This window comes from Marmota marmota, unplaced genomic scaffold, assembly GCF_001458135.2.
Source record: "Marmota marmota marmota unplaced genomic scaffold, marMar, whole genome shotgun sequence".
Taxonomy (NCBI): Eukaryota; Metazoa; Chordata; class Mammalia; order Rodentia; family Sciuridae; genus Marmota; species Marmota marmota.
In genome coordinates, this window is record NW_026000019.1 from 21,704,459 (window position 1) to 21,717,413 (window position 12,955).

General features: G+C 37.2%; 1 protein-coding gene across 6 annotated transcripts in view; it reads left to right on the top strand.

The window, feature by feature from the left end:
• Nme7 (NME/NM23 family member 7) overlaps positions 1–12,955 on the top strand; it is a 173,403-nt gene that overhangs the window by 111,538 nt on the left and 48,910 nt on the right. The window contains exon 11 of one of the 6 annotated variants that reach the window (XM_048810071.1): positions 3,295–4,377. The exons of the other annotated variants lie outside the window; for them this stretch is intronic. Within the exon in view, the coding sequence (XP_048666028.1) occupies positions 3,295–3,345 (51 nt within the window). The 3' untranslated portion in view covers positions 3,346–4,377. Of the gene's footprint in view, positions 1–3,294; positions 4,378–12,955 lie in introns of those variants that run through there. 6 annotated transcript variants of the gene reach the window in all.

The window sequence follows — 12,955 nt, forward strand, 5'->3', positions numbered from 1 at the left end:
TTTATAACTATCTTAACAGATGTGAGATGATATCTCATTGTGGTTTCAATTTGCTTTTCTCTGATAATTAGTGATGTTGAGAATATTTTCATGTACTTGTTTTTAAAAGAGATTATTTGAGCTTTTTGCTATTGTATATATTCCTTAGCTACTTTGGATGTTTATCTGCCTGGTTTCTGTTCTCGTGACTAAAAGGCTCAGGGGTCACTCCAGTTGAACTGGGCTGACTGGGCTGCACGAAATAACCACACAAGAGACACAAATACCTTTTGCTTTGGGCTCGCTGTGATGGCTCCTCTGACCTTAAGGGTCCACAGGAAGAGAGAGAGCGAGAGCACGTGCTGACCCCTTTTATTGAGGAGAAGCTACTCAAATGAGGCAAGGGGTCAGGTCAGGGGGCTGAGTCTATCTTCATGATGTCCACTGTCAGCAGGTTGACTGACACCTGGGTAGGCCACACCCAAAGGTACAGTAAGTGAAGGGGACACACACAGGCACTTCCATAGAAGATTCTATCCTAAACAGGGCAAGGGGTTATATTACAAAGGAACAGGTGAGTGTAGCTTCACCATGGGGCTGTAGCAAGATATACCCGTGCACGAGACACCGACCCTCAAACCCAAGAAGGGTGGGGAAAGCTCTGCCACATTTCGGAGACTGAGCGCTTCAGCACTCAGCCGGGGAGTGTGACCCAGTCACGTGCAAGGTTGGTCTCCCACATTTATCCTTCATCAGATTTATGGTTTGCAAGTATTTTCTATCTTTCCAGAGATTACCTTTCCATTTTGTGAATTGCTCCTTTGTTGTGCGGAATGATCAGTTTTCGTTTTGTTGTTGTCCCATTGGTTTATTTGTGTTGCTGTGACGTGTGCTTTTGGTGTTATGTCCCCCCCCCCCCAAAAAAAAAAATCATTGTCATAGACAAATGTGAAGGAATTTTCTCTCTGTTTTCTTCTAGGAGTTTTATGGTTTTTGTTTTTAAGTTTAATTCTTTAATCCATGTTGAGTTAACTTTTGTGAGTGTGTAAGATAGGGACCTGATTTCATTCTTTGCATATGGAAACACCTTTAATTGAAGAGACTGTCCTTTTCCTATTATGTGCTCTTGGCCTCACATCACATGTGAGTTGACCATATATGTCTGGGTTTATTTCTGGGCTCTTGACTTTGTTCCATGGATCTGTGTGTCTGTTTTTAATACCAACGTGATAGTATTTTGATTACTATTGGTTTGCAATGTAGTGTGAAATCAGAAAGTGTGATACTTTTATGTTTGTTCTTTCAAAGATTGCTTTTCCATTTGGAATCTTTTGTGGTTCCATATGAATTTGAGGATTTTTTTTATATAAAAATAGATTTAGGAGTTTTGTGTTTATTTTTAGGGGGAAATATAAGCAAATTTGTAGATTGCTTTGGATAATATGAACATTTTAACTATATTAATCCCTTTGATCCATGAATTTGGAGTATCATTTTATTTATTTCTTCTTTAATATTTTTCATCAATGTCTAATAGTTTTCAGTGTACTGATCTTTTACTTCCTTGTTTAAATTTATCACTAAATATTTTATTATTTTTACTCTATTGTAAATGGTTTCTTCATTTCTTTTTCAGTGTATAGAAACACAATTGATTTGTGTATGTTAATTTTATATTCTGCAATGTTATTGAATTTACTAACACCGAACAGTTTTGGTCTTTAGTGTTTCTGTATATAAAATCATATTGTCTCCAATCAGAAACAATGATAGCTATGTTCTGAGAAGCCACCACGAATTGATGAATATTGAACTGTTGCTCCTAAGAGGAATATAAGATTAGGTTCCTGTGAGCCTTTGGTCACAACATATGCATTAATGAGGTGACCAGACACAGTCTTATTTTATGAGGGTTTCTGTTTGAAGATAACTTATTCTGTCTGTACTGTTGGTTCCATAACACTGAACTTGTGACCAGTACCACTGCGACTTGGACTTCAGTGGTGCTCAGATTGTTCATATTTCTTCCATGAGGCACATGGCAGCATCCTTGAACCTGGGACTTTAGACAGCACTTTAGCTCTGTGCTTGGGGCCATTGCAATAGTGAATCACCAACAAAAATGAAGAGAAGAGAGGGAGAAGGAAGGGGTGAAATGTGATGCTAAATAGTGTGCAAAAAGGACACTTGTTAACAAGCGAGAGCTCAAACAAGAAAGGCAGAGTGTTACCTTGTTCAGCCTCTACTAGGAACTTGCCCTCTGGTGACTCAAATTTTTGCTGCTCTGCACACATCTTCCAATCACAATAAATGTGCTTTTAGTTTTGACTTTGGGTTATGAATAAATTTTAGTTAGAAGGTAAATATGCAAAATGAGTCTACAAATAATGAGAATTGGCTATAGTCTTTACATTTTAAAAAATGAGTTTAAATGACTTTTATAAGGAAAAATAAGTAGCAATGCCTGCTTAATAAAATATCTGTCTAAAGAAAAAATTTTCTCCCGAAAAGTAGATGGTTCTAAGGGATTTAATTCAACTAATTTGAAAAACAAAACAAAACAAAATATAGACTGGAAAATACTTATGTTTTAGGGTTATTATTTTTCTTGGATTTCTTTTAATTTGGTGTTAAATAACTCCTTCAAAACTTATCAAAAATAATAACTCTTTTGTGAGCCTAGAAAGATGAAACAATGTGACGTAAAAGTTGATTAATAGAAAATCAGTTAACCTAAATAATTAATATTTTTTTGTGAGAATTGAAACTTTATTACTGGGAAGCATTTTCCTGAGAAGGCAGAAAATGTAATGCAGATTCACATGTCAGTTTACTGCCATTTCACATATTTTTCTGTAATATATGGTGTACGCAACTAAATTTAATAAAACTGTTTTCTCTTTTTTTGATTGTTTTAGACATTAAATATTGTAGTGGGAATTTTGATCCCAGAACTTCTTCCCCTTCCCTTCTTTCTTTTTTTAAATTGTGTGTGTGTGTGTGTGTATGTATGTGTATGTGTGTGTGTATATATATATATATATATATAATTTTATTTATTACATATGTATGTCATTTTATAGCAACATGCAGTTCCTGTTTTGCTTTTTGAGTGTACTGTTTTCTAATGGAAGACACATGTATTTAGATACTAAGAGTATTTCCTAGAGCATCTGAAATTACCACAGAAGTATCTAAACAAGCTTAGAATACAGTCTTCTTTAGATGAATACCAAATATTCTAGTTCCCAGGGGCCCCAGAGCTTCTAATACTGAATTGTGTTGTCACTTGTTGTTTATTGTCACCCCACTCAGGAAGCAAGCATTCAGATACTGTCCAGGTTGACCCATGCATTTCTAGAATGAAGACTTAAGCCTTAAGCAACCAACAATAATTAAAACAACACCAACAATGCTTTATGTGTCCAGGCATGGCTTCTAGGATAATGGAGAATATTAAAAAGACTCATTTGTGATTAAAACTTCCAAAGACTCCCAATGGCATAGACTTGGGGTAAGCTAGAAATAAGTTTCATTATAAGGGATTTGTGCCTTTTGCCTCTGTTTTGTTGGATTGGGATTTATTTTATTTCATTAAACTAAAATTATTAAATACATTGTGGGTATGGGGTCCTCAAAAGTGACTATAATAGACTTTGGCTTAGCCATGTGGAATTTTTAATCTAGTGAGAATATGATCATTAAACAAATTATTACAAATATGTGTATATTATAACAACATGTTGAGTGCTTTAAAGAAGTAGGATAATTGTGTCAGAGCTTATAACAGAGGTTCTAGCTTAATTGAGATGAAGGGATTCTTGAAAGATTCTCAATTATTCTGAATCCTGAGATAGAGAACACCCAGGTATGGAAGCCCTAAATCTTAGAAAAACCTAGTACATTCTAGGAATTCAAAACGAATTTTGGCTCTAGCTGAAGGTGCAGAGGAGAGTAACCTTTCATGCAATTGAAGAGATCATTAAAACCAGAGGATGAAAGCCACATTAACTAGTTTGTATTTTCTTCAAGTGCAGTGGAAAAGCCATGGAAAAGTTTAAATGGGGGATTGATATGATAAAATTTGTATTTTAGAAGAGCACTATGACTGTGTGGAAAATTGATGGGAAGAGAGTAAAGTAATTCTGACCAGAGATGATGGGACCCTGGGCTTAGATGGTGACAGTGGAGCTTTCAACATGTATTTCATAAAGAGGGCTGGCAGAAGTTGATAATTTGAATGAGGTCATGTGTAACTAGGTACTATATCTACCATAGATGAAGAAATTCCTGATAGAAATGACGACTATATTTTCAAACAGATACAGCAACTGATTAAAACACCAAAGCCTGTTTAACTTTAATCATTATTTAAAAGTTTTTCCTGGCTACAGATTTAAAATTTAGGTACATATAAATAGCTTTTACTCTCGAAAGTAGGAAAGAGAAATGGAAATATGCATTCCATCTTAAGTTTAGACTCTAACTTAACTACCTATCAGTTTTAGTAAATTTGGAATTCCTTGGTCTTTGAAGAGTTCTTTAGTGTGTCTATTTTGTTTTGTTTTTCTTCTTCCTCTTCTCCTTCTTCCCCCTCCCCCCCCCCCCCGACACCTCCTCTTTTGGTACCAGGAGCACTTAAGTACTAAGCCACATCCCCAGCCCCAGCTCCTTTTAAATTTTGAGACAGAGCCTCACTAAGTTGCTGGCCTCTAACCAATCCTTCAGCTTCAGCCTGCTCTGAGTCATTGGGATTACAGATGTTCACCACCACATCTGACTTTTGTTTTTCAGGTTTTTTTTTTTTTTAAAGAGAGAGAGAGAGAGAGAGAGAGAATTTTTTTAATATATATACATTTTTTAGTTTTTTCAGCAGACACAACATTTTCATTTGTATGTGGTGCTGAGGATCGAACCCGGGCCGCATGCATGCCAGGCGAGCGCGCTACCGCTTGAGCCACATCCTCAGCCCTGTTTTTTTCTTAAGATAGTGACTTGGCAATAATAAGATTTTACTCAGCTCCTTCATGTTAATTTTGTAGGTTTTTTTTTTAACTTATTTTTTTAAAAAACCCATATTCCACTCTGCTGTAACCAGCAGGTGTTACTTCTTGTTAGTTCTACTTTGGAGATTCAGAAGTGGGTGGCATTAGTTGATTAGAATCTGAAAACAGATGGTCTATTAAAACATGTTTTTGAAAAACTTACTGGATTGAAATTCAACTACTATATTTTTCAAACCAGTAAGTCTTGAGTATCTTTCTGTTACTTTCTCCTGTAAGTGTGATCCAGGCATATACAGGTTACATTTAGAAACTATCTTGGATTACTCTGAGTTTTGATCATCAAGTCTTCCATTTAAATAATGTAATTGGCTGCTAGGAAATGTGACATTTTGCTAAGGTGTCACACTTAATACTGCAAAACATGCAAATGAAATGTTAGTTTAATCATTAAATACCATAGTATCTCTAGTTTCAGAATCACAGAAATGGTTAGGAAAGAATTGATCTTCCTTTTCTTCAATCGGATTTCACCTTTGTTGTTTAAGTATAACAACGTATGTAAACTTTCACTGAGAAAGTTTCCTTTTTTATCCTTTCTTACTGCTTTTTACTCTTAGAAACGTATCTCAAGGTTTCTAAAAGTCTCTTACATGTTGCAGAGGTAATATGCACAGTAGACCAGGTCCAAAACGGTTATTTTCATGTTTCTGATTTATTCATTCATTTAGCCAGCCAGCCCACCCACTAGCTCACCAACCACTAACCAACCAACCATTTACCGATTCAGAATGCCTGGTATTCTTAGGTACTATCAATGAAAAGATGAACAATCCATTTTCCCTGAGCCAGAGGAATTTATGTTCCAAAAGGAAAGAATTGTGTAGTCCTTAATTGTAATAAAGTCTTATAATTGCTGTGATATATATGTGTATTAAAAGGGAAAAAAATAGGATCAGATAAGTCTGAGAAATGCTCGGGCACGTGCAGTTATGTATGACTCTTTACTGCAAGAATCTAGAGCATTTTTAATGCTGACATGCATTGTAAATCTCCACAAAGGTCCTCTGGTATGAGATATTTTCCAATTTCTTGCCAAATAGTAAAGATGACAACCAGGATAAGAGGAAATTCCTAACCATAATTTTTGCTAAGCTGCCTGCAGAGACCTTGAAGAGATCATAAAGAACGTTGAAACATAGCTTTTACTTTTTAGGGAAAAGAGAAAGATAAGTAGGGCTACGTAAATCTATACTTCAACATTTTAACTTCTTTGCTTCCGCATCTTTGTGTCCATACCCTCCCTCCCCCTGCAGAGGGTGTTCCACTGATGCAGGGATTTCTCTGCTTTCCTGCCTTGGATTTTCTCATCAATGTTAGAGACTTACTCATCCTGGTACACTAAAACTCATAAATACTTGAGTTTTTAGGCCTAGTCTCTAACTATAAAATGAAAAGTATTGTCTATAATTAAAGGAATTTAGAAAAAATATTTTTTTTTTCTTCTCCCTTCTGCTGCTGAGAAAATGGAAGTCCAGTCAATTTTGATTTGCTTCCCTTTAAAGGAAATCCTGAAACTTATCCCAGAGCAGATATTCTTATGCTGGTGTCTATAGACTATTAAGGTTTGGACAATAGGACTTAGAGAGTCTGTGAACTTGGGTGAAAAGAGGATCCTGTATTTGTTTTACTAAAATCAACCAAAGATCAGAATTCCCATGAATATAAGCAGCAAACCACTGTAGTAGCTATACCTTTACTTTGCAACCAGTGGAAATTGCATACATTTTCATATTGCATCACAGTGTTATCTCACTCATGGCTATTTTTAAATTATAGGAGTCATTAGATCAGCTACTAGACCTTATTAAACAATTCTTGATTTAATTTCCTTTGCAGATCTATGTATTTTAAGCATTTAAAAACATTGCCCTGAGTAAGGTTCATGGGTGTTAGAGTCTGTAAACAAGTCAGGATGGCTCCTGGCATTTTGCCAGAGAAATGTTAGAGTCTGTAAACAAGTCTGGATGGTGCCCCTGGCAAAATGCCAGGAGCCATCCTGACTTGTTTACAGACTCTAACACATGGGCTTCATCAGACTGCCAAAAGAGATCCTTGGGACAAGACAAAGTTAAGAACCCTTGTCCTGGAGAAAGACAACTGGAGGTCAAGTAAGGATCCCTGTAGTTAGACGATGTCATAGTAGCCCAGGGCAGCTTTTTCCTTTTTAGTCCTCTCCTAGCATTAATCTCCCGTACCATCTCTTTCCAAGCCTCTGAGAAACCCCTCCTAAGAATTGTAGCCCATTTTTCTAAGTCATTCTTCTAACATTTGCTTCAGTATTTTGTGGGAACCAGTTACATCCTAAGAACTATTCTAGATACAGTGGTGAACAGAACAAACAATAAACCTTGCCCTCATGGGAGTAACATTCTATTAGAGGGAAATAGACCATGAACAAAATGAAAAAGTAAAATAAGCAGTGTGTCTAATGATGGTATGTGCTGTGGGGAAAACAAAGCTGGAGAGGCAAATCAAGTTTCGCAGGAAGAGGAGGGATTTCAGTTTTAAATAGAATGAACCTGGAAGGCTGCACTGAAAGGTCACACTGACACAGACTTGAAGGTGAGGATGAGTCGCTCAGAGCAGTCCAGGTAGAGAGAGCAGCAGGTGCCACAGTTGGAATGCACCAGGTGACTAAGAAGCCGGAGTTGCTGGAGTGGATGTGAGCAGAGCAGCCTGAGGAAGGAAGACCAGGTAGTGCATCCTACGCTACTGAGAGGACTTTGGCTCTTACTCTGAGTAAGATGGAGGCCATGTGGAGTTCAGCAGAGGACCAACGTTATCCAAAAGGTTTAACAGTCTCTCTGGCTTCTCTTTGGAGAAATGAAGCAGACGTAGAGCAGGAGCAGATAAGTAATGAGTGCCAGTGTTGACATGTGCCTCCCAGTGTGGCTCTAGAACCAGGCTGCTGGAGATTCTTCTTCTGTTTCCTCACCAATAAAATGGGGAAAAGGTAAGCCTGATGAGAGGATTAAAGCAGCTTGTAGGGTCACTGATCACTAGCTGTTAATCTTCCTTGCTTTGTTCAGAATGCCTTGGAGATGCAAGCTGTGAGGTACCGCATAGCTCTTTGGTAGCTGGTATGCGGAAGACTGAATGGATTTTGGGGAACCTTATTCCTGCATGTTGCTTTCAGGAGAGAAGTTGAGTAAACTAGGAATCATTCAGTGTTTGAATCACTCAGTGTTCCCTTTGGAGCCTTGCTGTCTCCATGCGTGTATGTGTTGGTGGTATTGAAGCTAAAATCACATGAGGTTAGGGGAAACTATTGACACTGATTCTGATGATAGGAAGTTGGGAATTAATAACTGAATGAAAGAACTGAAAATGTGCTTATAATAATTATTGTTTTTTAAGTGAACTGTATTGTTGTTTGTCTAGTTACTCTAAAAAACAATAACATGCACACCATTATGCTAAATTAACAGTGTGATAGTAAATAATAAATTTATTTTCATAGTTTTCCTACTTTGGTCATATAGAGTAATTTTATAGTTGTTCATAAAATTAGATGGCAACTGCTTTGTGAGATCCTGGCCATGCTTGTTTTGCAAACTTTAAGAAAGAAAATAAATTTTCATCATCTGTAAATGTGGCAAACTTGTTCAAGGAACTCTCATGTCAAATTTACGAGCTTCAATAAATATAGAATTCGAAATTGAATAAAAATTGAGATCTAACAGTAGTCAAGCCATTGCTGGAAATCTGTAAGAAAGAAAAGAGAAGTAATGATGGTAAAATAAACCAAAGAGTGAGATGCATACTCCTTAAAGTGGGACACAGACTGTAAGCGTAATTTTCAAAGAAAGGAGCATTTACGTTTCCTTGGAGTAAGTGCAAAGGCTTCATGGAGAATGTGACCTCCGAAGGAGGTGAACCTTGAAGAATGGATAGAATTTCTATAACTGAAATGGGGATCTGCATTTTCAAGGTGAGGGATAATATAACATAGGCACAGGGTGGCAAGATGGAATAACTTAGTGTGAAGCATCAGGTGGAATATAACAGTAGATAATAAGGTTAGACAGCTTTTAGGATCAGAATGAATTCTAGGCAAACACGAAAAACCGGTGAAGGTTACTGAAAAAGCAGTACTGTTATATGACCAACGTAGAGTTATGCGGCAGTATATAAGATTAATTGAAAGTTTAGGAGGAGAGGTTGCTATTGAGGCCTTTTAGAAGTTTAAGACTGGTTGCAAAGGGAAAAACAAATTTTATAGGCTTTATTTAACCTCTCTTAAGCCTTACAGTTAGTATTTGCAATAAATGAAATGAAATGAAAACTCTTACATATGGTATGAAATCAGCAAGTACTGGGTAATTCTTAGCCATTCTGTTGATGGTGACATTATTCTCTCCAAATTTACAACCTCCGTTTTCCTTTCAAAACACTTTTCCTTCACCCACTTTTTAAACTGTGGTATTCCCTAAAATTCTATTTTCAACGGTTTTATTTTTTTCTATATGTCGTTCTTTGTAACAGCAACCATAATGCTAATAACTCTTAAATCTGGGTTTCCAATTTGGAAATATCTCCTTATCACAAGACCCTTGTCACTGACTCCTGGCATCTCTACAGAACAACACTATAGACCTCTCAAATTCAGGCAGATCTCCTCTTTCCTTGCAACCTCCTTCTTACGTCCAAAACACCATCCAGCGTCAGCTAAGCCAGGAGCCTAGAGAAGTCTGTCTGAACTCTTGCCTTTCCCCACCCTCCATTATAGCCAGTCAAGTCCTGCACATTACCTTCTCAGACGCTCATAAATATTCCTTTCTGACCATCTCCAGAATCTGTATCTTAATAAGTTACATTTGTATGTCATAACCATGAAATTAGTCTCCTTACCTTCCTTCAGTAGTACCTCCTGTGATCTGGCAACCACACTGCTGCCTGAGTAATCATTCTGAAATGTAAATCTGGTAAGTTATATCCCTAGTTCCAAGATCTACTTAGTAGTTAAAACTCCTTAGCAAAGGCAGACAAGGTTCTACATGACATTGCCCTTTCATATTATGTAGCAGTACAATATAATGGGGTCACTGTTTGAAAGTGAAGATTGAATTATCATTTAGGTATGGTGAGTCCAGATCAGGAGACGATTGCCATTGAAAAGATAATTATGGTTTTTGCTATGGTTTAAATATGGATAGTGTTCCCAGAAGTCACCAGGAGCGTGGTAGTGGGAGGTGTATGCACCTTTAAGAGGTGAGACCTCGTGGAAGGTCCCTAGATCATCTAGGGTATGATGGTGGGACCCAGGTCTCTGACTGTCTCTGCATCTTGGCTCATGGTGTGAGCAGTTTGCTCTGCTGCTCTGCCATGCTCTCCTTCCATCATGTGCCATCCTCACCAGAGGCCCAAGCCAGTGATGCTGCCAGCCTTGGACTTGAAATTCCATATCCATGAGACAAAATAAGATCTCTTACTCCACAAGTAGCCTGGGTCAGGAATTTTGGTGTAGTGGCATAAGTCTTGACTAATAGCATTCCTAAGAAGGGAGGGCATACCATGCTGTGCAGGGCCATGAGGGGAAGCTAGAGCAGAAAGCAGAGGAGTGGGGAGAAAATGTGGAAAAGAGCTTTTATTGTGGTCTCTGTGGGAAGGACTCCGTGAGCAGGGCAAGCAGGCTGAGGACTGGCTAGTTTGAAACTTCTCTACGTGCTCTGGGTTGTAGGACCTGTACCGTGTTTCCAAGTACCTGACCCTGGGGTGATTAAGACAAAGTATATTGATAAAAAGGGGTGTGAGTCTTGATAGAGGAGGTAGCGGTGGGTGGGTTCTGGATTGAATGACACCTTCACAGGTGAATCCTGTACTTCTCTAGGAACTGGCTGGTCTTGGGAGAGGCATGCTCCACAGGGTCAATAAGGCTCCGGATGGCAAAACTGTGGGAAATATGGTCCATGAGTTATTTCTTACAGATGATAAGAACTGTGAAGTGTAGAAAGGTGTTCAAGACCCTAGTGGGCTCTTCACCCAGCTGAGACCAAGCCCCACCTCTACCATATCAGTGGTTTTCCTCCCGGCCAAAACTTAATTCTTTTGTCTGTGAAATTGTAATAATGTATTCTGTGAGATGTTGTCATAAAGAACAAATAAGATTATGTAAACTCCCTGGTGAATATTTAATAAATATTAGCTAATATTATTATCATCACTGATATAATAGAGGTTAAGATGCTTAAAGTATGACCCTGGCCAAGTTTCAAGGGTGCAGTAGCATTATCTGTGAGAAATAAAGAATAGACATAATGTTGACACATGTAGCTTTAAGTGCTTGTAAGTATTATTTTTGTCATGTTCGATGTAGTTCAAAGTCAGCTTTATAATTACCTAGGAAAGTATCTTGTGAATTAATTCTTTCAGAGAGGTTTTTGAAAAAGGAAAGTAAGAAAATCTGTGTGTGAACTTTGCAAGATATAATGTGTAATTTTTTTTTTAGAGAGAGAGAGAGAGAGAATTTTTTAATATTTATCTTTCAGTTTTCGGCAGATACAACATCTTTGTTTGTATGTGGTGCTGAGGATCGAACCCAGGCCGCACGCATGCCAGGCTACCGCTTGAGCCACATCCCCAGCCCAAATGTGTGATTTTTTAACGGTTTTATTGAGATATAGTTCACATGCCAGTACAATTCAACCATTTATTAAAAACATATCCACTCATTATTATATAGTAATCACAGACAATTTTAGAGTATTCTCATCACCTCAAACCCTATACCTTTAGTTATCATCTTCTTAATGCCACCCTATCTTCAGCCCTCGGCAACCATTAATCTACTTTCTTTCTCTGTAGATTCCACTCTTTTGGAAATTTCATATAAATGGAATCAGAATAGGTGATATTTTGTAACTGATTTCTTTCATACAGCATAATATTTCAAGGTTTATCCACATTTTAGCATATATATGGTATTAAATTTCTTTAATGGCTGAATAATATTCCATTTTATAGATATTCCACATTTTGTTTTCTCAAATGATGGACATTAGAATTGGTTTTGCCTTTTTTTATTACCATGAATGATGCTCCTGTGAATATTATGTACAAGTTTTTGTGGAACAAGTATTTTCAGTTCTCTTGGGTGAATTCTTAGAAGTGATATTCCTGGGTCATATGGTAACTCTGTGTAGCTGTTTGAAGAGCTGCCAGACTGTTGTTTTACAAAGTGGTTATACCATTTTGCCATTAGCAGTGTTTGAGGATCCTAGTTTCTCTATAGCCTTATAAGTATTTGTCATTATCTGTCTTTTTGCTTTTAGCCATCCCAAATAGATCTGAAGAGATACTGTGGTTTTGATTTGCATTTCCTTGTTGAGTGATGATGTCAGACATCTTGTGCTTACTGTCCTTTTGTATGCATTTGTGTATCTTCCTTGGAAAAATATCTATTCAATCCCTTTGCCTAGCTTTTAATTGGGTCATTTGTCTTTTTTACTGCTGACTTATAAGAGCTCTTTAAATATTCTAAGTACAAGTCCCTTATCAGTTACATAATTTTCAAATACTTTTCCCATTCTGAGAATTGTCTTTTCACTTTCTTGTTGGTGTCCTTTGAAGTGCACACATTTTCAGTGTTGATGAAGTCTAATTTATCTATTTGTTGTTGCTGTCTGTGTTTTAATGTTATATTCTATAGAAATGTCACATCCATAGGAATCCTTTGCCAAATCTAAGTTCATGAACATTTTACTGATATGTTGTTTTCTAAGAGTTTTGTAGTTTTTTTTTTTACTTTTAGGTCTTTGATGCATTTGAATTAATTGTTGTATATGGCGTGAGGGAAGGACTAAACTTTTTTCTTAAGTATATGGCTCTCCATATGCTAAACAATGTCCTAACATCATTTGTTGTAAATTTTTTTCTGTCCCCCATTGAATTGGCTTGGTAACATTGTGGAA